The 25,750-nt window shown below is 49.2% G+C and overlaps 2 protein-coding genes across 3 annotated transcripts in view; one reads left to right on the top strand and one right to left on the bottom strand.

The window, feature by feature from the left end:
* LOC128336139 (nitric oxide synthase, inducible-like) overlaps window positions 1-3,360 on the top strand; it is a 54,243-nt gene extending 50,883 nt beyond the window's left edge. The window contains 2 exon segments of the mRNA XM_053275326.1: window positions 1,083-1,281; window positions 2,489-3,360. Of these exon segments, the coding sequence (XP_053131301.1) occupies window positions 1,083-1,281; window positions 2,489-2,881 (592 nt within the window). The 3' untranslated portion in view covers window positions 2,882-3,360.
* Window positions 3,361-3,951: 591 nt separating this feature from the next.
* On the bottom strand, window positions 3,952-24,561 carry LGALS9 (galectin 9). Of its 2 annotated transcripts, XM_053275386.1 has the most exons (9): window positions 24,392-24,559; window positions 17,799-17,887; window positions 13,699-13,906; window positions 11,480-11,599; window positions 10,786-10,821; window positions 9,630-9,677; window positions 8,248-8,336; window positions 5,875-6,037; window positions 3,952-4,910 (listed from the first exon to the last, which is right to left on the bottom strand). In XM_053275386.1, the coding sequence occupies exons 1-9, from the start codon at window positions 24,419-24,421 to the stop codon at window positions 4,764-4,766; spliced, it is 930 nt and encodes a 309-aa protein (XP_053131361.1). In that variant the 5' UTR covers window positions 24,422-24,559; the 3' UTR covers window positions 3,952-4,763. The 2 variants fall into 2 exon arrangements, with proteins under 2 accessions (XP_053131361.1, XP_053131362.1); XM_053275387.1 differs by lacking the exon at window positions 10,786-10,821 and having other exon boundaries at window positions 24,392-24,561.
* Between the last annotated feature and the right edge of the window lie 1,189 nt (window positions 24,562-25,750).

Below are 25,750 nucleotides of genomic sequence, written 5' to 3'. Positions count from 1 at the left end.
AGGCCCAGTGGTCTTTGGTTGGGAATTATGGGAGCTGAAGTCCAATTACATCTGGAGACCCACATGTTGAGAATCCCTGCCTTAGGGGATGGAGACGCTCTGGGAAGAGCATCTAGGTTCCCGATTCCTTCCCTGGCAGCAGCATCTCCAACGAGATAGGGCGGAGAGAGACTCCTGCCTGCGACCTTGGAGAAGCCGCTGCCAGTCTGTGTTGACAATACTGAGCGAGGTGGACCAAGGGTCTGACTCAGTAGATGGCAGCTTCCGGTGTCCCTATGATCAGACCCAAGAAGGCCTCTCCAGTCCAGCATCCTGTTTCCCACAGTGGCCCACCAGATGCCTCTGAGAAGCCCACAGGCAAGAGGGGAGGGCATGCTATCTTTCCCGTTGTTGCCACCCCTGCCAACTCACACACTCTTCTAACTGAGCGAAGAGACACCTCTTCAAAGTGGCGACTCTCTTTACTGAGCAGGGGGAGAGCAACTGCCCGTCTCCGTCCCCAGCACAGCTATCCAGCACTGTTGCTGGCGTCTGCCTTTTGCTTCTTCTCACATTGTGGGCTCTTTGGGGACAAGGATCCATCTTTATTTTTTTCCCTACGTAAACCGCTTTGGGAGCTTTTGTTGAAAAGTGCTATATAAATATCCGTAAATATCCTGATAATTTGTATCAGGGTTGCAGCACAATTGGTTGCACCAATTCCTCCTTCCCGCAGACATGGCCTTATCCAGTTGGGCAGCCCTTCCTTTTCCACAACTGCTTTTGAGAAAGAAAACTGCATTGGGACCTTCCACCTGTGGGTTCCCCACATCTCATCTAAATTTGGACCTTAGTGTTTCATGGGCAAGGACCATAATAAAGGGTTGGCGGTTTGGTTGACTGATTGGTCCTCCTTTGGGTGGGGGGGTTTCCTAACTTTGGGTCTCCGATGTTGTTGGACTACAATTCCCATAATCCCCAGCCACCCAGCAACATCCGGGGACTCAACGATGGGACGCCCAGATCTAACGGTCCCAACACCGCCATCTTACTTAAAATCTTGTGGTAAGAATGACCATGATGGTTGGAGTTGCCTCCTTGCTTCAGGTCTACGGCCAGGACCTCCTTTGGAACGAGCTGGGAGCGGAAATCCACAGGCTTTTGCATGAAGAAGACGGTCACTTGTTTGTCTGTGGAGATGTCTGCATGGCCGGGGAAGTGGCGAGGACCTTAAAGGAGATGTTTGCCAGGCAGCTGGACGTGTCGGAAGAGGCATCCCAGGCCTACTTCTTCCAGCTTAAGGTTGGTTCTGCTTCTCACTTGGTTTGCTGTTGAAGTTGGCCCGAAAGCGAATTCGCCAGAGCAAGGAAAGCACACTCCGGGTTTGCAGGCTGGCCGACACTTCTACATACCTCACTTTGACCAATTTTTAAAAGATCATCGTTATCTATTCGACATTTTGAAGTTGGTTGGTTGTGGGTGTGTTTGTGTGGAATGAAATCATTACTTCCCAAATGCCAAAAGACACCACATTTTGCATGAACAATCCTGCCACTGAAATTAGCTGAATGCACTTCTTTTTACACTGGAATAAGCAGGAGGGGGGGGGGATATATATGAAATTTTGAATATAATCATCAGCTTTTAACCATTCTTGTTCTCCACAAGTTTATAACACTCAATAATCAGATCAATAATTCCAAAACCACATCATGCCCAAGAGAAGCAGAAGATCTTTCTCAGGTGCAAATTTACTATATGAGTCAGGTTCACCATATATGGTAGTTATTCAATAAAATGAATAATGTTTGTAGTTGAAATCCTACCAATTTCAAACTCTTCTTCTACTTCCCTTTTGCAAGCCCATTAATAAAAAATGAGTGTAATCTAGGCAAAATGACTTTGCCCAGACATCAACAAGCCTCAGCTCCTAGTTATATACATACAAGATACCTGCAGCAAGAAATCCTTGCTGATTAATCACATTAGTTTTAATCAATTAAGCGACCAAATCTGGATATGCCTAAAACAATCATTTTGAAGAGGAAAAACACATTTCCTCTTTTTAGAGTGAAGGGGAATACATCTTTGGAAAGGACGCCCCTTGCAGTTCTTTATGGTTGTCTTTGGTAGAATAGAGGAGGGGTTGACCATTGCCTCCTCCCGCACAGTTTGAGATGATGCCTTTCAGCCTCTTCCTATATCGCTGCTGCCAAATATAGGTGTTTCCCATAGTCTGGGAAACAGACCAGCGGGGATTCGAACTGGCAACCTCTTGCTCCCTAGATAAGTTACTTCCCTGCGGCGCTATTTTGTAGCCCTGCTTTATGGGTACCTAATATTAAAAATCAACTCCTTTTTTAAAGTGGTGTCCAATTAATCAGGAATGCCTTTTAGTTGCTTAGAAAGGGCTTTACTGGATTGATCCCTATGCAAATCTCCAACAGAACCCCTGACCTAACAGATTGCGGCCTGGAGAACAACAAGATCTTGATGTGTGCTTTGACAGCAACAGAAGCGATACCACGAGGACACCTTTGGGGCTGTATTTCCACATGAGAACCAAAGAGACTCAGAAGAACTGAAGACGGACACAGAACCTTCCAGCCTGGGACCGCAACCCCATCTCAGCTTTTCACCATCCTTTTGCCTCCGTGCTCTTCTCTTCCACCCAAGGGGAGGGTCAAGTTTTGCTGTCCCTCCGCAAGAAAACCGGCATTGCCTTCACAGATGGGATGTGCAGGATTTGGGCTCCCAGCTCTTAGCTTTTTTTAAACACTACATTTTATTTAATTCTATTTATTCTTCAATTTTTCTTTTAGTATATGTCACCATCTTAATTATTATTTTAAAAACTCTGTTATTGGGCAAAGGTTGTGATCAGACTTTCACCTGCATTTAAATGCTTAGAAAAGAAACTAATTGTAATCTAGATTGGGTTTTTTAAATCAGTATCAGAAGAGGGGCTTTCAAAAGATATGTTTGCTATGTATAGATCTATATTTATTTGATTGAGTGATTGATTGATTGATTAAGTGCCGTCAAGTCAGTGTTGACTCTTAGGGACCACATAGATAGATTCTCTCCAGGAAGATCTGTGACATATTTATACTGAATTTTTATTCAATGACCTCAGGCCAGTCAGTTCTAGCCTAGCCTACCTCACAGGGTTGTTGTGAGGATGAACTCCATGCTGCTCTGAACTCCTTTTGAGAAGGAAGGGTGGAATCAGGATTTAACACATTATGACATAGATACTTCTATTTAACATTACCTTAAGGGCCCTGAAGCCTCCCGATTTCTGTGGGTTTATGACTGCTTAACTCTGTCTTTATTATACGGCTGAGACGAAATCCCTACCCTCAATTCACAGGGAGCAAAACTGGGCGGAATTTCCATGGGTGAAAATGGTTGGGTGAAACTCAGCCTCCATGTTGTTTACCCAGAATTCATGTTTAAAATGAACCCCGGCAGAGCCAGCGTCTCCAACCACGGCTAAGGAAAGCCTCTTGAAACCCTCAGCGCCAGAGTGCAGCTGCCGTATCTACCCGGGAAGTTCTCCAATACATCCTGGTGGCCTCGTACATCTCTGGAGGAGCCGGTTCTCCAGGACCGTGGGGCAATCAAGAGCTGGATAAAGTCACGACGACAGTGAGAATTGAACACGACTATTGGCTCTTCATGTGTCTTTGTGGGCTAGTGAGGAACTCATGGTGGAGACATCCCCTGCCATTTTGAAAACCTGCTTCAGTGCTTTGGGACTAAATGTACAAATTCGCGGGGTGAAAGTGACTAGAGCGCATCCCACTACAGTGAGACGGGGTGTATTTTTCCTCTTAAATCCCAGGATAGCGATATTGGGAAAGACAATTGTGAGTCTATGAAGCCAAGTTGGGGTCTCAGTCCTTCTGGCCGCCCAGAATCAGCCCTAGAAGTCACACACCCAGACAGAGCAGAAATGGAGACTTCCGCTGTTGCAAGCCGGACTAGTTTATTCGGAGGCTGAAAGTACAGAGAAAGAGACTGCATTTTGGGCATGGGTGTCTATAACCTGGCTGGAGGCGTGAGGGCTCATGGGAAGGAGCCAGACTAAGCTAGTCACAACTAAGCAGCATTGAAAGAAAGCCACCAGTGTTAGGCGGGAATCATGTTAAGTCTCAGAAGTTTCCGAGGGGCTTAGTTGTGACTAACCAGTTTGCTTCTCGCCGACAGTTCAGATGTTACAAGTTCTCTACACTGGTTGGCAGGAAACAAGTGGGGAAGAGAGCTGGTCTTGGGGCAGCAAGGACAAATTGTCCCCTTTGCTAAGCAGGGTCTGCCCTGGTTTGCATTGGAATGAGAGACGACCTGGGTGAACACCGGAAGATATTCCCTTTAGGGGACGGAGCCGCTCTGCGAAGAGCGTTTGCATGCTAGCATGAAGACGTTCCCTCCTTGGCCTCTCCAGACAGGGCTGAGAGAGACTCCTGCCTGCAACCCTGGAGAAGCCGCTGCTGCCAGTCTGTGTGGACAATCCTGAGCTAGGTGGACCAAGGGTCTGACTCGGCATACGGCAGCTTCCGATCTTCCAATGGAAAAGGAGTTTCTGGCCGTCATCCATCATGACAGCTCCTTGCTTAGATCAGGGGGATCTGCCCAAGAGGAAACTGACAGAAGCAGGCGCATAAGATAGATTCTCAGTGGCATTGTGCGTCGAAAAAGTGCTCGACCCCTACAGCTTTCGCAAAGGGGCATTCAAAAGCGGACCTGGTGGGAAACCAGCTGCAGGAAGAAGCGCTGTGCCTTTAAATCTGCACGTTGCTCAGACAAACGTCGCCTTCGACTTCAAGCTGATTGACCTGCTGCAGGTTCGGACAGCGGTGGTTGTACGCAAACTGGTGCTGCCCATTGACGGCCACCATGAAGCATTGCGGTTCACACAGAATCCAGATCTGGAAGGAGAAAGAGGGAAACATGGGGGAGGGCTGGGGCAGATTCCTGCACCAAGCAGGGGGCTGGTCTAGATGACCTCCGAGTTCCCTTCCAACCCGAAGAGTCTATGAGTCCGCTTAGACCAGGGTGGGCAAACCTGGCCCTCCAGCTGTTTGTTGTTGAACTACAGATCCCATTTCCTGACACCCCTGGCAAACCACACACACCCTTTCCCCCTGGGAATCACCAACAGGCGAGGTGCATTTGGGGTCAGCCCGAGTGAAAAATCACTCCCAGTTTAAAATCTCCCCGTGCAGCAATTACAAGGTGCACGTGATGCATATATCGAGGCTCCCTAGAAAGCAAATGTAAGCAGGCTGTTTCCCATGATTCCAATTAGGGGGAAAGATGCCCCAAAGGGTGGTTTTAAATGTTTCTCCTTGTGTGCGTGACTGAATACTGGTTACCCACATGGGTGTGATTGTGCAAATCTGTGCCATACTGGGAATCTTGGGCGAAAACCAGGATGGGTCATATAGGATCTGAAGCAGGGAGGCAGAGCTTCCGAAATCCGGAAATCCGAAACGAAAATCCAAAAATCCGAAACGAAAATCCAAAAATCCGAAACGAAAATCCGAAAATCCAAAACGAAAATCCGAAAATCCGAAACGAAAATCCGAAAATCCAAAACGAAAATCCAAAAATCCGAAACGAAAATCCAAAAATCCGAAACGAAAACCCGCAAATCCGAAACGAAAATCCGAAACCAAGACCCACTGACCGTGTGAACCCACGCCTCTCACCTGTCCTGGTTACCGGCAGGCAACACACTCTCGCCTGACCTGTGTGCCCACCATAGACCACCCCGGACAGAGCGGACGCCGCACCCTGGCGCTCTCGCATCCCACCCATATCGCGTGTTATCCCACCTTGTGTGTGCTACTGTTTGGAGTGAGAATGCTACGAGGCCACGCCTCGACTTACGGAGAAGGGCTGGCCCCGGGAGAAAGGCATCCCAGAGGGGAGGCTGCGTTCCTCTGAGCCCCAGGCCCCACGCAGCTTCGAATTGCGAACGAACACGTTCTCGTTGAACCGTGGGTTCAGATGCAATGCAATGTCCTGGCCGGCTTTCAGGTTGACGTGGAACCTACGTACAAATGCAAACGTACGTCTGGGAAAGGGCAAAGCAGACCTAAAATGGGACGTCAAAAATGGCCACGTCCAGGAACCACTGAGCAACTATTCCAGTCCTCAGCTCTGCTCCTGGCTTGGAAGTCCGGCAAAGGGAGACCAAAGAGAGACACCCGTGCAGAATGGCCCAACTAGCCTTTCTCCGCAAATCGGTCTCTTTTCATTTAGGGCTCAGCCCAGACCATGGTTCGCTCTCCCACAACAGTGTTCAATTAGCAAGAGGAGGGCTGTTCCCAGGCGGCAATTTGACTCTGGGAGGGCAGGTGTGCGTTCACATCCCACCCAGGTTTACCGTGCGAGCTCTTGGGGAGCACTCCAGGCACCATTCAGGTTTCTCATTGTGCATTGGAGCTTAACCTGGTGTTTGTCTGGGATAAAAAACTCCACGTTTTGTGTCTGTTTTGAGGGCAAATTCTAACTATCTGTAACTCACAGTACTTGACCCCTCTTAATCCCACGGTTAAGCCTGCTGTCTGGGAAGCCCCGAGGGGATGCTGTGTGGTGTTCTTGTTGGAGTTCGCCCTGACTCTTACCCGGAGGAGATCCTATCGGAGGAGGAGGGGGAACCTGCCCTATCCCGGATCCCCGATCCCAACAAGACCCCTCCTGATCCCTCCGGCCCAGAGCTGGCCATCGCCTCAGAGGAGCCCTCGGACACAGGGGGCCAAGTGCCCTCCAGTGAGGCGCCTGCCCCGTCCTTCCCCTCCTCACCGTCCATCACTTCCAAGCCCCCAGGAGTGGAGGCAATGCTACGCCAGAGCAAAGCTGCGGTTCTGAAGGCCAAACGCTCAGCTGGGTGCTCAGGGCTTCCTTACTGATGGGCTTACTCAGGAGGAGGCTCCGATGCATCCTCCAAAACAGGACTGGCCCGAAGATCCAGGGAACAGAGCTTTTGCTGGCTCACATCCTCACTTGGCCCCAGCCTTTTGCCGGTGCGACTGTTGGAAGTGAAAGGACTTTGCGCTGTCTCTTGTCTCAGACAGTGGAGGACAGACTAGTAAGTCAGAGGGCTAGAGAGTCAAGACATTGGTCATCCCTTCTCCACTGCTCTGAGGCTATCCCTTGGATGTGTAGATTGCTAATCTCAGGGGATTCAACTTCCTTCCTCCCTCTCTCTCTCCTTTACCTGTTCCTTCTACCTTGCAACATGGCAAGCTCCTCTCCCTGCACCATGTGTGCAGAGAGGATGCAGAATCTGTGCATCCAGATAGATAGATAGATGAGAGATCCTAACTCCTCACTTTCCTATCTAGAATGGAGTTCCTTCATAAATGCCTTATATATTGATTTGAAACTAGCAATCGGCTCCAAATTACATTACTCTCAGCAAACACGCATGCCTAACTAAACTACCGCTGTGTGTTGTGCACTCTGTGTGTTGTGCACTCGGCTATAATGAGAAAGGGATTCTCTCGCCACAGAGAATTTCCAACAGCGACAGCCCCCTTGGTGAGCTCCTGCCTCCTTGAATGTTCTAGGGAGGGACTGTTATGGCCACGGCTGACGCTGTGATGATCCTGGCCACGTTTAAGCTGGGCACAGAAATGTCACCAACTGTACCCAGCTGCATTTCGTGGGCTTTCAGCCCCATGGTTTACTGTTCCCCGCTTCTCCAGCCTCACACGTACGTGTTTGCAAAAATGAACGGCCAGGAGAGAAGGCCGAGGGCATATGGCCACCTCCCTTGCCCAACCGGATCATGCCCACTCCAGCAGTTTTGAGATCCGCTGTGTGGGTAGCAAGACGCATGGAGGGAAGACCCAGGCATAAAGACTCAACTGTTCTGTATTGATCCACTCGGGAGCTGGAGAAGCTCCACCCGACAGCTACAGCTAGAGCCAGCATGGTGTAGTGGCTAGAGTGCTGGACTAGGACCGGGGAGACCCGAGTTCAAATCCTGATTCAACCATGAGACTTGCTGGGTTTTGACTCTGGGCCAGTCACTTCTCTCTCTCAGCCTCGCCTACTTCACAGGGTTGTTGTGAGGCGAAACCCAAGTATGTAGTACACCTCTCTGGGCTCCTTGGAGGAAGAGCGGGATTACAAAATGTAAAAAATCAATAAAATAAAAAGAGAGCTCCCCCAAAAACTGCAAGAGCTGCAGAGGAACAAAAGGCAGAACAAAACAACACAGCACTCTCCTAGCATACCCAACAAGATCTTTACCTGGTGGCAACAGGAGACACAGTTCCAGCAACGATGATCGATTTGGACGGGAAAAGGCCTCCGTAGATGCAAGTCTGGTAAGGCACAGACTGTGAAGAGAGAGAAAACAGAGGGTTGTGTTGTTGTTGTTGTTGTTTTTAAAGCCAAGATTAGATGATAGGGCAGTTCACAAGATCATAATTAGAGCAGGATTCTCCTTGGTCCAGGCGTTCTGTGCACTTCTGTTCGCTGACCATGTGTCAGCGAGAGTGTTGGACGAGCAGGACCAGCGACTCCCGAATTCAAGTCCCTGTCCAGATCTGCCCCAGGGTGACTCTGGGCCAGAACTTCCCTCTCAGCCCAACCTACCTCACAGGGTTGTGGCGAGGAGAAAGATAGCTATGTACTCTGGGCTCCTCGGGGGAAGAGCGGGATAGAAATGTAAAGATACTCACACTCCTCACACGTACGTGTTTGCAAAAATGAACGGCCAGGAGAGAAGGCCGAGGGCATATGGCCACCTCCCCTTGCCCAACCGGATCATGCCCACTCCAGCAGTTTTGAGATCCGCTGTGTGGGTAGCAAGACGCATGGAGGGAAGACCCAGGAATAAAGACTCAACTGTTCTGTATTGATCCACTTGGGATCTGCAGAAGCTCCACCCGACAGCTACAGCTAGAGCCAGCGTGGTGTAGTGGCTAGAGTGCCGGACTAGGACCGGGGAGACCCGAGTTCAAATCCCCATTCGGCCCTGATCCTTGCTGGATGTGACTCTGGGCCAGTCACTTCTCTCTCAGCCTAGCCTACTTCACAGGGTTATTGTGAAAGAGAAACTCAAGTCTGTAGTACACCGCTCTGGGCTCCTTGGAGGAAGAGCGGGGTAGAAATGTAAAGATACATAAAAATGCAAATTAAGAGATCAGAGATGCCATCTGTGATCTGATGCTCAACAGCAGCTGGGTCAGAGGGATCCCTGAATGAGGTGGGGGGAAGAGTCCTGCGATCCGGTTGCTGCTGAGCACACCATCATGGAGGACAACACCTCCAACCTTGTGTTTTTAACTGATAGGCAGCAAACTAGGGGTGTGCACAACTCTCGCTCAGATTGCTTCGAATCCGAAATCGATTCGAGTTTGAAACCATTGAACAGAGTGGAGATTTGCTTAAATTGATGAGAATTTGCCCCAAGTAGGCTTCTCCTAGGCCCTGATATCTGCTTCCTTTTTCAGTCATCAGCAGGCTTTAAAGAACAATTGCACAACACACACACACACACACCCATTTCAGACGTCATTACAACGTGGCTCTGCTTTCACAGCTGTCTGGAATACTGCCACTCTCTGCTCTCCAAACCGCAAGTCCACCCCCATCTTATCCCCTCATGCATGATATGCAAAACTTACATACGTTTGTGGCAGGATGCATGGCCCCGAAGGAGAAGCAGCATTTTGCTACAAAGAGAAAAGAACCGGAGATCACGGCCATTGCAGCACAGAGACAAGAGATTCCGATAAGGGTCCAATGTGTACCTAATGCACCCAAACGTGTTCTGTAGCGTTCCAACGGAACATGACTTTAAACATGGGATTGGGACCTACGAGATGATTAGTAAATACAAGGTGGGATTCAACACACATCCTGCCCTTAGACTGGGACTATAGTAAGGGAAGGTCCAGTCCCTCCCTGACACCATGGCCCCAACCCCCCAGAGTCTCTGATCTGGCTGCTCAGTGTCTCAGCTGAGAGGGTGGCCCGGGATGCTTTTAATCAGCTCTGACCAAAAGGCCAGCTACGTCCCTTTCTCGAGATAAATGAGCTTAAAACAGTGCTACATGTGTTGGTGACCTCCGGGCTTGACTACTGCAATGCACTCTACACAGGGCTGCCTTTGTACGTCGTCCGGAAACTGCAGTGGGTGCAGGAATCAGACGTCAGGTGGGAAAGCCACATTGGGAATCAAATCGCTGCATTAGCTACTGCAGTGCCCGAGACGCGCCACTAGGTGGCACCAGCGCCACATGAAACGATCATGTGCTCAGCCTTAGGAACATAAAGTAAAAAGGGTGCCATTGAGTCAGTGTTGACTCCTGGCGCCCACAGACTAGCCCTGTGGTTCTCTTGGGTAGAATCCAGGAGGGGTTGACCATGGCCTCCTCCCGCTCAGTAGGAGATGATGAGGCCTTTCAGCATCTTCCTATCTCGCTGCTGCCCAGTATAGGTGTTGCCCATCCTCTGGGAAATCAGCAGGTATTTGAACCAGCAACCTCTAGCTTGCTAGGCAGGTCATTTCCCCATAGCAAGCTGCCATATACTGAGTCAGACCATTGGTCCATCTAGCCACAAAAATGGATGAGGAAAGTGGATTTTTTAAAAACCCTGGACATAAATTGGGCTAAGCTCCAATGCCTAATGAAAATGCCTTGCCAGAAAGTCCACATCTCTCTATGTTCCCGCACTACCTTCTGTTTAAAAAAAAAAAAAACGGGATAACCACAAAAATGCTTATATGTGCAAAAATACGGGGACAAGTCAGGAATAGGAGAAGTAGGCAGGACTCACCATTTGTGCCACCTGAGCAGTCCAGGCACCTGGAGTCTGAAAGTTGTGAAAAGGAATCATAACCCACTTGGAAACCTTCTGCCTGCAAGCTTGCAGGCGCGCTTCCCCAAGTGGTCCCACCCCATAAGGGGAAGGTCTTCCGGTGCTCACACACGGAGTCTCCCTTTCAAATGCAGACCCGACTTCGCAAAGGGGACCATTCATGCTTGCTGTCACAAGACCAGCTCTCCTCCCATAGACTTAATTAGTCTATGTATAGTATTAATTAAAGCAATTACTAGTTACCTTGGGGTCTCTCCCCCCCCCGCCACTGCCTCGAGGGACCCACAATTTTAACCAAGGATAGAAACCAGGAAATGACCCCTGACTGTGCCAGCCCCACAAAAATGCCAAGTTCTTCATGGTTCCTCCTGTTGCTGGCTACTTGCGGGCCAGAGAAAAGGTCTCCACGGGTCAGACCCAGCACCCAGGCCTTATCTTGTGCAGGGCTGACCTTGTGTGATGTATAATAGGACCACAAAAGGTCCCTTCCCACACTATAATTGTATCCCCTCTGAGATCCCTAGATATTAAAACGATTTCTCTCCCAAGCAAGTTTAGTAGCAAGGAAAGATGCAGGGAGAAAGAATATACTCACAGATCACCACATTGTGCCATGTTTTCCAGAGGGGATGCACACAAAAATCCGACTTACTGTAGCACCTTGGAAGCTGATGGAGGCAACATCCAAGCTTCCGGAGACGCCGATGGTGTCGACTCTGGAAAATGCGATCCGGTGCTTGAACTCTGAGTAATGCCTCCCATTCACAATCACCTATTGAGCAGAGGAAGGCGGGAGGGGAAAGTGACCACTTTTAAAATATAGGTATATATTAATCAAATTACTGTTATGATTTTAGATTTTAAATGTTGAATTTGTCCCAATTTCTCAAGTGGCAGCTATTGGAAAAAGTCAAGAATTTAGGGAAGATCTTAATGCAACAGCCTCTGGCTGCTGTGGCTGGAGATGATGGGATTTGTAGTCCAACCACAACCGGGGACCCAAGTTTTAGAACCCATGCATAGGGTACAATTCCAGAACAGAGAAGCATCCCCCTTTCACTTGATCTGAAAATATTCTTGATCATGTTGTGGACATGGTTACTTCTGGAAAACATGTGTAAAAACACATCTCTGCTGACATTTAGTTACTGGCTATATCTATACTGTATCTAACCCCTGTAATAATAATAATAATAATAATTCAATTTCTCTGTAGTCTAATAGTTAATACATCATATCCATTTTTCCGTTTTGTTGGCTGGCTCGTTATTCCGTTTTCTTAAGCATGCAAGATAAGTGGCATGTCATTCTCTTGTATCAGGAAAAATGCCACTTCTGAGAAATAGGGTGGGTATCACAGAAAGGCTCTCGGTGCACTGAGGTTCTTCAGAATCTGTCCTCGTTTGCTGGGGCTTCGCAGAGGCATCTGGACGCCTTCCAGGTTGCCTGCGCAACAGCAGCAAAAGGCTTCCGTTCGGGCAAATTGCATTCAAAACGTAAATAGCAAAGCACCCAGCAGGGGGAGCAGTCTCACGAAAATGAACAACCGGGGACAATACAACAGTTTAACAATAAATCTCCGCGATTAGATCCGAAACAAGGCATCAGAAATGTGCACGGCCCCCTGCTGTCAGCGCAGGGACTGTGGTGTCACAAAACAGGAAGAGCAGAAGCCCACTTCGGAGGTCCGCCGTGACCCTGTTGCAGGCTCTGATCTGGAAAGCACCCTGGTGGGCCAGTGTGCAAAACAGGATGCTGGGCCAGATAGGATCTGGGCCTGACCCAGCAGGGCTGTTCTTCTCTTGTTTGTTTTCCTTTTGCTGCTCTTGGCTGGTTGAGTGGGATCTTATCTTTCCCGATCTCCTGGGGCTTTTACGCTCAGCAGAGTTTGCGGGGAGGCTTTACTACGAACTCGAAGACGACCCAAAAAATCAACACAAAGAGTGGATTTTTTTTTTTTTTTTACCCCAGATATAAATCAAGTTACACTCTTAACAGTGAAAAACCCAAATTGTGTGTGAACTGCTCCCCGATAATTCACAGGGACTTCGGGTTAAATCTAGCTGACTTCGGGTCTTACGACGAAGTCTAACGACGAAATCTAACGACTTCGGGTTAAATCTAGCCCCCTCCATTCTGGAAGAGATGCCAGTTCAAGGGCTTAAAAAGCCCCATGTGAAAAGGGTGGAATAAGTTGCCCAGGGGCATGGCCAGCTCCTACGGGGGCCAGGGGGTGTACAGGAGCCGCCTGGCTTGCTCTCTGGCTCAGCCGTGATCAACAGCACTGGTCTCGTGGCAGCGAGCATGACTTGTCCCTTTGCTAAGCAGGGGCAGCCCTGGTTTGCATTTGGATGGGAGGCTACCTCTTTGAGCACTGTCGGATACTGCCCTGAGGAGGGGATGGGGCCAGAGCTCAGTGGAAGAGCCCCGGCCTGCTTGCACACAGAAGGTTCCCGGTTCCCTCCCCAGCGGCAGCATCTCCAGATAGGGCTGGGAGAGACTCCTGCTTGCAACTTTGAAGGAGCTGCTGCCAGTCTGGGTAGACAATACTGAGCTAGCTGGACCAAGGGTCTGACTCAGGCTCCCGACTCCACACACACAATTGCTCCCCGCTTCTGTCCCTGATTCAGGCAAGGGAGTGTTGGCAACCTGGGGGCACATGTCCCTCTTCCCTCGGCCCGCCCCGCAGCACACAGTCTGGCAGGGCGGCCACCCAGGAGGAAACACAAGCGGCCACATGGGCAGGGAATGGGGGCCCCGGAGGGGGGGGGCTCGGGGAGGCAGCGAGGGCCGGCGAGTGGGGCCGAGGCCAATGGCGGGGCCTGGGGCGGGACCCCCTCGCAAGGACACGGCCCGGAAATGGCCACACACCTCGAAGGAGTGGCTCTTCACATGGAAGCGGAGCTCAAAGCCCTGCCCCTTGCGGAACGGCAGGTCCTTTCTCCGCTCTTCCTGCTGCCACTTCCCGCTTTCCAGCGTGTTCGCCACCACGCAGCCCTCGTCGAAGCGCGGGTTGAAGTGGAGGGCGATGTCGGGCCGAGGCGAGGAGCCAGAACCGCACTGGAAGTCAACTTGGAATCTGCCAAGGAGAAATCAGAGCCCGCTGAGTGGTGACAAACGGCACGGTTGGGCCACCGTCTCTGTTGGAGAGGAACGTCCAGGGCATCGCGGCCTTTTGCACCCACCGTCCTAATGACCACGAGGGGCTTCGGGAGTAGAGACAGTGAGTCAGGGTCTCCCTGTTTGTCTCTACTCCATGACCCCTGAACTGACTCTGCAGCACTTCCAACCTGGGCTGGATCACAATCCTTCCTTTCCTCCTAGAGAGCAGATGGGAACCTCTCTCTCCCTCTCCTTACCTATCCACTACAGGTGAAACTCAGAAAATGAGAACAGCATGCAAAAGTCCATGAATTTCAGTCATGCAAATTCAAAGGTGAAACTGATCTATGAGACAGACACATTACATGCAAAGCGAGATCAGTCCAGCCTTAATTGGTTATCATTGTGATGATCATGGCGTGCAGCTCATGAAAACCCCAAATCCACAATCTCAGAAAATGAGAATATTACATGGAACCCAGAAGACAAGGATGGTAGAATCGAACAATATCGGACCTCTGAAAAGTAGAAGCATGCATATGTATTCAGTCCTTGGTTGGGGCCCCTTTGGCAGCAATTCCTGCCTCCATGCGGCGTGGCATGGATGCTCTCAGCCTGTGGCCCTGAGGAGGTGTTATGGAAGACCAGGATGCTTCCTTAGCGGCCTTCAGCTCTTCTGCATTGTTTGGTCTCATGTCTCTCATCCTGCTCTCGGCAATGCCCCATAGATTCTCTATGGGGCCAGGTCAGGCGGGTTTGCTGGCCAATCAAGCACAGTACACTGTCTACTTTTCGGAGGTCCGATATTGTTCTGTTCTTCAATCCTTGTCTTCTTGGTTCCATGTAATATTCTAATTTTCTGGGATTGTGGATTTGGGGTTCTCACGAGCTGTACGCCATGATCATCACCATGATAACAAATTAAGGCTGGACTTATCTCGCTTTGCATGCAATGCGTCTGTCTCATATATCAGTTTCACCTTTTAATTTGCATGACTGAAATTAATGGACTTTCGCACGATATGCTAATTTTCCGAGTTTCACCTGTATGTAGTCCTTTAGATTAGAGATAGGTCTTTCCTATCCAAGTGTATTTAACCAATACATGTTTAGTGTTTAGTCACACAAGGATCTCCATGTGTTTTCTCTAAACAGCTGCAATATCCGAACCACCCTCTGCTCCCTACTCGGTCACGGGAGTGTGTGTGCTCATTCCTTCGTGCTCTGCTGTTTTACCTCTTGTGGGTCAAAATCAACCACCTCTAACAGTCTCTTGCTGACACCTGTCCCCTGAGCAGCTGGAATGTCCACAGATGTTCTGGCCACCCAGGCAGATTCAAGGGCGCCCCTGGAGCTCCTTCCTTCTGAGGCAAGGCAACAGCATCGGGGGCTCTTCCGTTTGGAAAAGAGGCAACTACAGTGAGGCATGAGAGAGAGAGGTATAAAACCATGCATGGTGCAGAGAGAGTGGACAGAGAGAAATCTTCCTCCTCCTCCTCTTGTCATCCCATGAAACGGAAGGTTGGGAAATGTAGGACTGACAAAAGGAAGTACTTTTCCCCACAGCGAATAATTAATCTGCGGAACTCTCTACCACAGGATGTGGTGATGGCCACTCGCTTGGATGGCTTTAAAAAGGGTTGGAGGGCAAATTCATGGAGGGCAGGTCTATCAATGGCTACTAGTCTGGTGGCTATAGGCCACTTCCAGCCTCAGAGGCAAGATGCCTCTTAATACCACTGGCAGGGCAGCAAAGGCAGGAGGGCGAGCCCTCTCCGATTGCCTGTGCGTTTCTCAGAGACATGTGATGGGCCACCACCTGAAACAGGATGCGGGACTAGATAGTCCTGGGGGCTGATCCGCCGGGCTGTTCTTATGTACTGAAGGGTCTGAAAGGGCAACGGAACTCCCTCAGACCGGAAATACCAAGTGTTGATGTGCTCAGTCTATGCTAGAGACTGTCCCCGACTGTGAGGTAGAAGTCTGACCGCTGGAATATTTCTATATCTATTTCCAAACCTTTTCTCACGATCAAAACCTCTCTGGCTATGTGCATGCCAAGTTTCAGCTTTCCAGCTCACGTGAGACCTTCACTTGTTTGGATACAGGACAACCCTCTCTTTTTGATCCAGGCCAGTCACTTCTCTCTCATTCCAATCTACCTCACAGGGTTGTCATGTGGGAATAAACCTAAACCATGTTCTCCGCGCTGGGCTCCTCGAAGGAAGAGCGAAGTGTAAATTCCGCAAATTCATACGTCTTTGAGAACCGATTTGTTCTCAAGGGCCCCTTCCACTCCCATTCGAGAACAACCTACATACTTGCTGTTGCCTGTTAACCTCGTCTGTCCATTGGCTGCCCTGCTGTGATGTCACGGGATGTTCATGAACCTAAATACTTGCTGTTGCCTGCTAACCTCGTCTGTCCATTGGCTGCCCTGCTGTGATGTCACGGGATGTTCATGAACCTAAATACTTGCTGTTGCCTGCTAACCTCGTCTGTCCATTGGCTGCCCTGCTGTGATGTCACGGGATGTTCATGAACCTAAATACTTGCTGTTGCCTGCTAACCTCGTCTGTCCATTGGCTGCCCTGCTGTGATGTCACGGGATGTTCATGAACCTACATACTTGCTGTTGCCTGTTAACCTCGTCTGTCCATTGGCTGCCCTGCTGTGATGTCACGGGATGTTCATGAACCTAAATACTTGCTGTTGCCTGCTAACCTCGTCTGTCCATTGGCTGCCCTGCTGTGATGTCACGGGATGTTCATGAACCTACATACTTGCTGTTGCCTGTTAACCTCGTCTGTCCATTGGCTGCCCTGCTGTGATGTCACGGAATGTTCATGAACCTCCTAACTGCTCAGGGAAAGGCCTTAGCAAGAGAATATGGACAAGCAGTGCCGCTTTTGCGAGGAGGAAAGGCTGATTTGGAAGGCCCGGTACTTGGATGTGCCTATACCCTATTGCAGGCCTGCAAGACCTGTTTACTTTTAGGAAGGGGAGCTGCTGCTGGGCCATCGGCCTAAGGCCTGTTCACATGACCATAGGCTGGAGACCACCACCCATCTCCTCCACAAAACCAGAGCCTCTGTGGGTGTTTGCGAACTCCCAGAAGTTCACACCACCAAGGCAGCCATGGTGTCCACACTACTCAAATTGGAAGCTGTAAGCCCCACCCAACCATGGAAGGTCCTCCCACGGTCCCTCTGCCTTCCCAGCATGCTTTGCAGCATGCGGTGTGTGTGTGTGTGTGTGTGTGTTTAACATTGATATCCCGCTCTTCCTCCAAGGAGCCCAGAGTGGTGTACATGGTTATGTTTATCCTGCTACTGCAGCTCCTGCATAGACTGGATCATAGAGTGTGTTTTGCAGAGTGGTGCATCTATGGCCGGCAGCTCCTGTAGCCACAGCTCTCTATCGTTTCCAGGCCTGTTTCTAGGAAAGAAAAGGTGCATGAGTTCACACAGCCGTGCATGAGCAAGGCCGGAGGGCTCTCTTTTCCTCCCACCTTGGTTAAGAGCAGAGTGGAGACTACCCTGGGGTTTGTAAAACCTAGGCTGGAAGGATCTAGGCGAGTTCACACAAGCCTTGGGAACGTACATAATGTGGGTAGCCCAGCTTTTAACTGGCTTTGATGATTGTGAGAACAGGCCTAGATTGTCTTCCCAGAAGCCGTTCTCACAAATGCCAATGGCTACAATTCCTCCTCGGGGCGGTGGAAGGCACTCTGCACATGTTCAGAGGCACTCTTGCCCATGTTACTATTTGCCCTCTCTAGGGCAGCCGGACAGTTTGAAAACTGGATTCTGGCTCTGATGGGAGAAGGGCACCCGAACCCTTTCTACGCCCCTGCAAGGATGACTCACCTGGTGCAGGTTGGGAAAATGGTCCCGTTTATTATCACCAGCATCCCACCTCTGAGGCCTCCATAAATCTGACCAGAAAACGGAAGAGACTGGCAAGGATAAAAACAAAGTATAAATTAAACACAGATTTCCTTCCGTCTCGCCGTGGCTCGTCCTAATAAGCCGGGGTGGGAGAATGCGAGGCTGCTGCCTCTGGTTCCCAGCAGCTCTGGTGGCTCTGCTCCCTCCCATCCCACTCTGACCCAGCAGTAACAAGAGCCATGCTGCCTGCAGACTGGTCATTCAACAGGTAGAGCTGTGCAGGCTGAGCCCCCCCCCCGCCCCCGTTAACACACCAGGGCTGGCAGGCATGAAAGTCTTTCTTAGGACGCAAACAAACAGACATGCCAGTCAGGGCTTAAGGGTCTCCCCTCCGCCCTCGTTTCCCGTAGCATTTGCAAACAACTCCAATGCCGCTGCTCCAAAGTCCCCTGCTAACTGAGCAAAAGTACCTTTTTTTTAAAATGCCAGTTCTCTTTCTTGAGTAGGGGGAGAGCAACTGGCCCTATCCAGCCCCAGCACAGCATCCCTCCAGTGGCTGGTGTCTCTCGTACGTTTCTTTTTTAGATTGGGAGCCCTTTCGGGATAGGGAGCCATTTCATTGGTTTGATGACTATATAAACCACTCTGGGAACTTCTGTTGAAAAGCGGCATATAAATAGGCATCACATTTGTATTTGGACTGCTTGTCCTTGAACGTGCCCCGTCCTATATAATAGATCCAGTGACATCTGCATTCGTGTCTTCTCCCACTTCTTACAAGCAGAATCCGCTTAAAAGATGTTTAAAAAATTGATTTGGGGAGGATGTGGATTAATGACAACTCGGGTTCCGGCCCATCAGCTCGGGGCGCCCCTTACGGCTTCTGCTGCCAACCCACAGAGCTGGTCTCCTGACCCAAAGAGGCTGTGCCTCAATGCACATTTATGACACCATGAATTTGAGGTGACGATGCTGAATGCAAACTGGCCCACCCTGGCCGGTGCAGGCAGCTAATCCAGAGAGCTGGTGGGTGGCTCTAAATGGGACGTTAATGGGACACCGTAATGGCGTTAATAAAGCACCTCAGAGTGCAGGGGTTCCTCTTCCAGGACCTAATATCATGCTGATTTGCAAGAGTGCACTGCTTCAATTCCATCGAATGCTCAGCCTGTTTCTTTGCAAACAAACCAAACACTGCAAAGCCAGGGTTACAAAATATGCAAACTGTAAATAAACCAAACATTACAGACTAGCCAGTGAGGCCTGTCACTGACCCGGACAAAGTCATTTTGTGTGGATTACACTTATAGGAGCAGCTTCTCACTGCTCGGGCAAGCGAGGTGCACACACAGCAACCACCCGGTTTCCCCGAAAGGAAGACCTAGCAGTAATTTCTGATGTACCGCTAATTGCCCTAGTGCATTTTGGGGGGCTAAAATTAATATAAGACACTGTCTTATTTTTGGGGAAAACACGGTATAAATATCAGCAAACGATTCGTGGGCTGGGCTATAACCGCATGCAGTGATGGTTCATACGGATGACATACAATAATAAAAAGCGCTGGTTTTGTGACTGCGAAGAAGCAAAATCTGCCACTTCCTGCTGGCTGCGGAGCATCGGAGAGCAATTACCAGCCAATATGATAGATTTATATGATAAATAAATAAGCAGAGCCCTGCAGGAAGGATCAGGCCAGAGGACCAATAGGTTCAGCATCATCCCACTTCTGCTTCTAGGAAGCTCAGAAGCATGGCAGGAACGAAGCCGTCCTCCTCTGCTGTTTTGTCCCCAGCGGCTGATCTGCTAAGGTAGACTGCTCCTGCACACGGAGGCTCCATCCCCAGCTTATCATGTCTACTAGCAAAATGAGAAGAACCTTTTTTGAGTCACACCCATTCTGGCATTCTCATTCCAACAACAGCCAAGGGGACGCTTCCAAGTAAGGCAAACAACTGGTCTTCACAGGTAGACTGCCCCTGAAGATGGAGGCATCGTTTAACCCTCATGGTTAAATGAGGACCTCTTGCAGGACATCTTTAGCTCCATGCATTTGCTTCATCCCCTCTTAAATCCATTCACCAACTAAGTATACAAAGGTTGTATACTTTAATGTAACTGTCAAACTGTAAATGGATATAATGTAAGTGGCTGTAATTTGTATTGACGCTCATATAATTTTGCATTTTTCTTTCTGGTTTTTTGTTTTCCGGTCCTGGACTGAAATCAATTTAATCAAAACCCTTTATCCTCAAGCCTCTCTGTGCGCCTGGGCCTCCATGCCCAAATGCGGTGATCACGATACAGGGTGGTTATGATCCTCACACCCACCCGCGTTATGGGAGCATAAGCACTGGACTACATCGCAGGGGTAGTGCAAGACATGCTCCGACTCAGCCCACCTGAAACAGGAGAAAGGGTCACGACACTGGACTACCCTGCAGGGGTGCTGTGTGCCCCTTCCTCTCATCCCTAGTCCCTGTCTGGCCTTATCAAATGAGGATAACAACTATGGACTATATGTGCATTATAATGTCGTTAACATCAACAAAAACCCAGCTCAAAATATCTCATTGCACAGGAAAACCGGCGTTGGAAAAAGCAGGGATTTTTTGTCTTTGCTTCTGCTTTGAAGTGCGTGTGGCGGCGGGAGGGGAGAGGAAGAAGATGTGCAGTTCCCGAAGCAGAGCTTGGAGAAACTCCTGGAGTTCGGCATTATCTCCTTTGAGCAGCCGTCTCCACCACGGTTTATTGCGAGGCTTTACTGCGAGTTCGAATTTGATCCAGAAACACCCGCACGAAAAGCAGGGGTTTTTTTTACCCCAGACATAAATTGGGCTGAGCTCCAATGCATAAATGAAAAACCCGAATCGTGTGTGGAGAGTGCTTGCCATAAATCTAGACCACGTGTGAATGCACATCTGCCCTTCTGAGGCGAAACTGCTGTCTGGGAGAATCTGTGACCGCCAGCCTGGCCCCGTTGGAAGAATCTCTCACTTTGGGAAGCGCCAGACTGCACTGCAAGGGGTGGGAATCCGTGTGAGCGCTGTTAGATAGTCCCCAGAGGGGACGGGGCTGCAGCTTAGTGAGAGGGTATTTATTTTAATTGAATTGATGTTGCAAACTGCCCAGAGCCCTAGGTTTGGGGTGATCTACACATATAACAAATAAAATAAAATAATGTGCATGCTCGCATGCAGAAGGCCCCAGGTTCACCACCCTGGCATCATCTCCAGGTACAGCTGGGAGAGACGCTTGCGGGGTTGCCTTGCAGAGTTGCTGCCAGTCTGTGAAGACAATCCTGAGCGAGATGGACCAAGGGTCTGACTCAGTATCAGGCAGTTTTTCTTTTTCATGGCCTACTCTGTGCAGCAAGGTGCATTCGATTCAGATACGCAAAGTTTCTCGTCCTTGATTGGCTTTGAGTGCTATGGGGGGAAAGGAGGAGTCGAAGTATAACTAGTTATGCTCCCCAACACAAAACCCCTAATTATAGGGCTGGCAGTGGCTGTGGGGCGCCCTCCCAGGGTATCCCACGCCAGCCTCTGGCTCGAACCAGTCAGCAGCGAAGATTTATTTTTATTTATTTTACATGTTTATATTCCGCTTTTCCTCCAAGGAGCCCAGAGTGGTGTGATACATACTTAGGTTTCTCTTTCACAACAACCCTGCGAAGTAGGCTAGGCTGAGAGAGAAAAGTGACTGGCCCAGAGTCACATCCAGCAAGTCTCATGAGGCTGAAGGGGGATTTGAACTCGGGTCTCCCCGGTCCTAGTCCAGCACTCTAGCCACTACACCACGCTGGCTCTCTCAAGATGGCTTGCAGCCTCAGGCAGGAAAAACGAAATCCCCTTTGAGGCGTGAGGTCTCTGCTGGGAAGCAACAGTAAGGTCTCAGTTCTGTGTTCCGATTCAAGCTGCTTGTACAACACATTTGTGTGGGGAGCTTAAGGTGTGGATCGAAGCCAGCAGGTTCTTGTCTCAATTGCTGGTCCTGACATTCCACGTAGAGAGATAATACAGAAAGAGTGGCTTAAGTTTTGTGCCACGGCTTTAGCCCATCCCAGTGAAAGGCTGAGAATGCGAAGAAGCCACAACCGCAGCTATATGAGTGCACTTCCATTTACATCTAGAGCGTCGTTTACATTTAGATTCACATCTATTTCGTTTTATGTTCTGCATGTTTAATGGTTGTTGGCCTTTGACCGTAATACGTTCAGCCCAATGCCCATGGTGATGATGGCACATCTGGAGCAGGGTCGGCTTCTCCGTTGCAGGAATATGGAAGAACCCCTGCTGGATCAGCACCCCACGGTGGCCGGTCAGACACATGCAAAGCCCTCCTTGCTGCTGCTCCCCCCAATAACGGGTACACTGCCCCTGCTCATGAAGGCTCCATTTAGATGTTATGACTATTTCCCCAAGGACACCTGGAGCGTGGATGCAATGCCGCTGCCCAGAACCATTGACTAAGGCAGGGGCGTCACTATAATAGGGCCAGGGGAGACAGTTGTCTGGGGGCCCATTGCCTTGGGGGGGGCCCCAGAGGCAAGTCACCTGACTGACTCCCCCAGCCACGCACCCGCCTGGGCTTCCTTCAGTTGTATTCCTCCTCCGAAATGGATGTGAGTGTGAAGACCTGGAGCGACCAGAACAGCAGGTCTTTCTCTAGGACCATTCAATGACTTGCATCGTCCACAATTTACAAAACCTTATGCTTTTTAGCCTCATTTAAGATTTCTTTACTTCATGAGCTGAGCTTCAGTGCCGGGGGGGGGAAGCATTTTAAAATCTTGTCTCTGGGCCCCCTCCAACCTTGCGACGCCCCTGGACTAAGGCTTTGCTCTGTACGGCAAAATTGTCCCAAAGTGCACTGTTTCACATTCCCCCATAGGACTGCGACACACTCTATTTACTTGGCCACCCAGAAGTCAGGCCTGGCCCACCTATGCCACAGATGAAGGTGGTGCAGTCCTGACATGGTGGGAGGGACTGTACCACTTGGTACTACAGGTGCTGGGACAGAACTGCGAGATGTTTCCCTGCATGAAAGCATTCCCTGAAACAAGCACAGCGAGACATTTCCTGTGCGTAGTTGTCTTTGTTTAAATGGGAAAGTATCCAGAAACAACATACCCCACTGGTGCCGCCCACTTGTCCAGGCTTCCTGTTAAATCTGGAACCCTATGATAATTCACTATGCTTCATTCTTATGTATTCTGCAGGCACAGGAATGACTGCATATTATGGGTGGATAGGTAAAACGGCATTTTATTAGGTTATTTCACCCGACCCCACAACCTTCTGTGGCTCCTTAAAGCTTTCTGTTTGCACTATGGGGCATTTTTAATGCTCAGAATTGCCTGTTCAACAAGTGTGTCAGTTGTTTATTGAATCCGTGGGGAAATGGCTGTTATGAGGAGTACAAGTTGAAAAGCAGACATGAAACCTCAAGACCACAGCTGGGTCTTTCCCCCATTGTTCCCAGATATATACTAGAAATATATTTGTCTCTGAAGAAGAGCATAGTTGGAAAAACGTAAGGCAACACTAGAAAAAAGCATTCATTAATCTATCCAGCACCATTGAGATTCTGCCCCCAACACACACACTTTTTCCTTTGGTCTTTCCCTCTCCCATATTTATAATGAGGTGAGCTTTTTTGCATCTAAATAGAGAAGCGCAGACTGATATTGTAAGATGCAACACATCTTGATTATTGACTTTCCTTTGTTACCAGATTTTCTTTGTTAAATATTACAATAATATTATATTATAGAAATATAATAAATATTATATACCTGTAAAAAATACTGAACTGTCTTTATATATGATAACTGCTGCTAGGATTCTTTATGTTTTATACTGGAAAGTTAATTTAAAAGGTCTCTTTCGATAGTCTGTCTTCCATACAACACACCTTCGTGGGTTAGCTGAAATAACTACCAAGTCATAACCATGGGAACACAATGTGGCTAGGTAAGGGCGCTACCTGCATAGCCTGGTGGCAACAGCAAAAGTTGGGGATTAGGGTCACAGTAAAGTTTAAGGAGAATTTGGTGATATGTGCCTCTGAGCATATGGTGAGTAGTGTTACACAGAGCTTTAGGTAGGGCGGAAGCAAATCATGCTTCAAATATCAAAATTATCCTCCTTCTATAACCGTGTGTGTGTGTGTGTGAACAGAGCATTATTTTTTGGCCCTTGGAGAGATGAAGGGGCAGGAATTCTGAAGGTAAACTCTGAGAGACAAAACAGAAGATCCAGAGCAGGAGCTGGATTTCTGGAGAAAGTTTATCAAGTGTTTTGAGACAGTAAGATCTGAGTGCAGGGAGAAGAGGGTAGCAGAGATCTGCTTTTATCCTTGTTTGTTTGTGTATCAGACTTCTATACCACCCAAACTTCCATCTCTGGGCGGTTCTGAGCTGCTATCACAGCACTTCTCGAAACCCGAAACTGCAGCCTAGCCTAGGATCGGCTTAATGGTCCATCTTAATGATCCATCTTGCCGGCCAGCACAACATCCCCGAGGCCAGACCCCCCCCCTCCCAAACAACTCCCCTCAGGACTCACCGGCTTGTAGTAGGGTGCTTGGAAAGCCATTGCGGTGGCGGTGGCTGTATGGGAGGGAGAAGACCTCGGGACCTTTTGGCGAGTGGCTTTCGGCGGAGAGGGCTTGAGCAAAAGTGAAAGCGAAGTGCAGCTGGGGAGGGAGAGGCAGCCGGTGGAGTCGGTCCGGGAAGGAAGCGGCAGGGCTGGAGACCCCGGGGGGTGGCCAGGGCTGGGAAGCCCTGGTCCACCCCCCCGGCTCTCTCTAGTCTCCCTCCCACCCCCAGCTCCATGGAGGAAGAGGGAGCTGGACCACAGCCACAGACTTGCCTCCCGAGGGAGGTGATCATTGCGCAGGATGGCCCCCATTTCGGGGATGACTGAGATGTCCGTCCCTAGAGGGACAGCATTTGCCCCCCCTCGTCTCTTCCATAGCACGTGACTCAATGACACAGACGCCCATGAGACGCGGGATCTTGATGACCACTTCATACGCCCCCCCTCCCCCCGAGCCACACCCCCCCCCCCAAAAAAAAACTTGCGTCCCTCGTTCGGGAACGAGGTAAAGAATTAAAACAAATTGTAAAGAATTAAACAAAATGTTTTAGAGATATCTGACTAGGGAGTCTAAGTTGTATTTATTAAATTATGTTGGCGAACCCTCTAAACTTAAAGAGATATGAATCCCATATTTTAAAATGTCAACTACCGCAAGATTGACATATGTGTCCCATTGGAAGGGTTTTAAAGAACCCACAATAGAGGACTCGGCATTAAAAAGTTGGAAATCGGTCAAGCTAAATTGCAGTTATAGTTATAATTTTGAAGTTGAAGGTGAAAAATTGAAACTGATCGTTAAACATCGAGCAGAATTGCTTGAAATAAGAATAACGGTAGAGAGAAATATTCCCATTGGCTTGTTTTCCCTTTTCTTTGGGGGGGGGCTTATCTCATGGATTTTTAAGTACCAACCTAAAGATCTTGAAGATGAAAGGCCTGGCTGTTGTTGCTTAGAAAACACAGCAATGTATAATGGGACAGACAGGCCATTAAAACTTTAGATTTGGATTCCCGCCCCCGCCCTCTTCTTTTTTTGGCTTCTCATGGATGTGTAAGTAACCAGCTAAAGATCCTGAAGATGAAAAAAGAAGGGATGTTTTTGCTTAGAAAGCACAGCAAGGTCTAGAGAAATTTATAATGGGACAGACAGACCATTATAACTTGAGATTTGGATTGTTTTCCCCTTTTGTTGTCTTCTCGTGGGTTTGTGTAAATCATAATCTAAAGTTCCTGAAGATGAGGAAAGAAGGGATGTTTTTGCTTAGAAAGCACAGCAAGGTCTTGAAAGTTGTAATGGGGCAGACAGACCATTATAACCTGAGA

Source organism: Hemicordylus capensis, chromosome 12, assembly GCF_027244095.1.
Source record: "Hemicordylus capensis ecotype Gifberg chromosome 12, rHemCap1.1.pri, whole genome shotgun sequence".
Classification (NCBI taxonomy): domain Eukaryota; kingdom Metazoa; phylum Chordata; class Lepidosauria; order Squamata; family Cordylidae; genus Hemicordylus; species Hemicordylus capensis.
The sequence above is the reverse complement of the archived record's forward strand: the minus strand, read 5'-3'. Positions and strand labels throughout refer to the sequence as shown.

What these genes read in the sequence shown, in the direction of transcription:
- LGALS9 (XM_053275386.1), bottom strand. Translation starts at nt 24,421, where the DNA reads ATGGCTTTCCAAGCACCCTACTACAAGCCG. An exon ending in AAGCACCCTACTACAAGCCG is followed by an intron (nt 17,888 to 24,391) that starts GTGAGTCCTGAG and finishes TATCCTTGCCAG; the next exon opens with TCTCTTCCGTTTTCTGGTCA. An exon ending in GTGTCTCCTGTTGCCACCAG is followed by an intron (nt 6,038 to 8,247) that starts GTAAAGATCTTG and finishes ATTTGTACGTAG; the next exon opens with GTTCCACGTCAACCTGAAAG.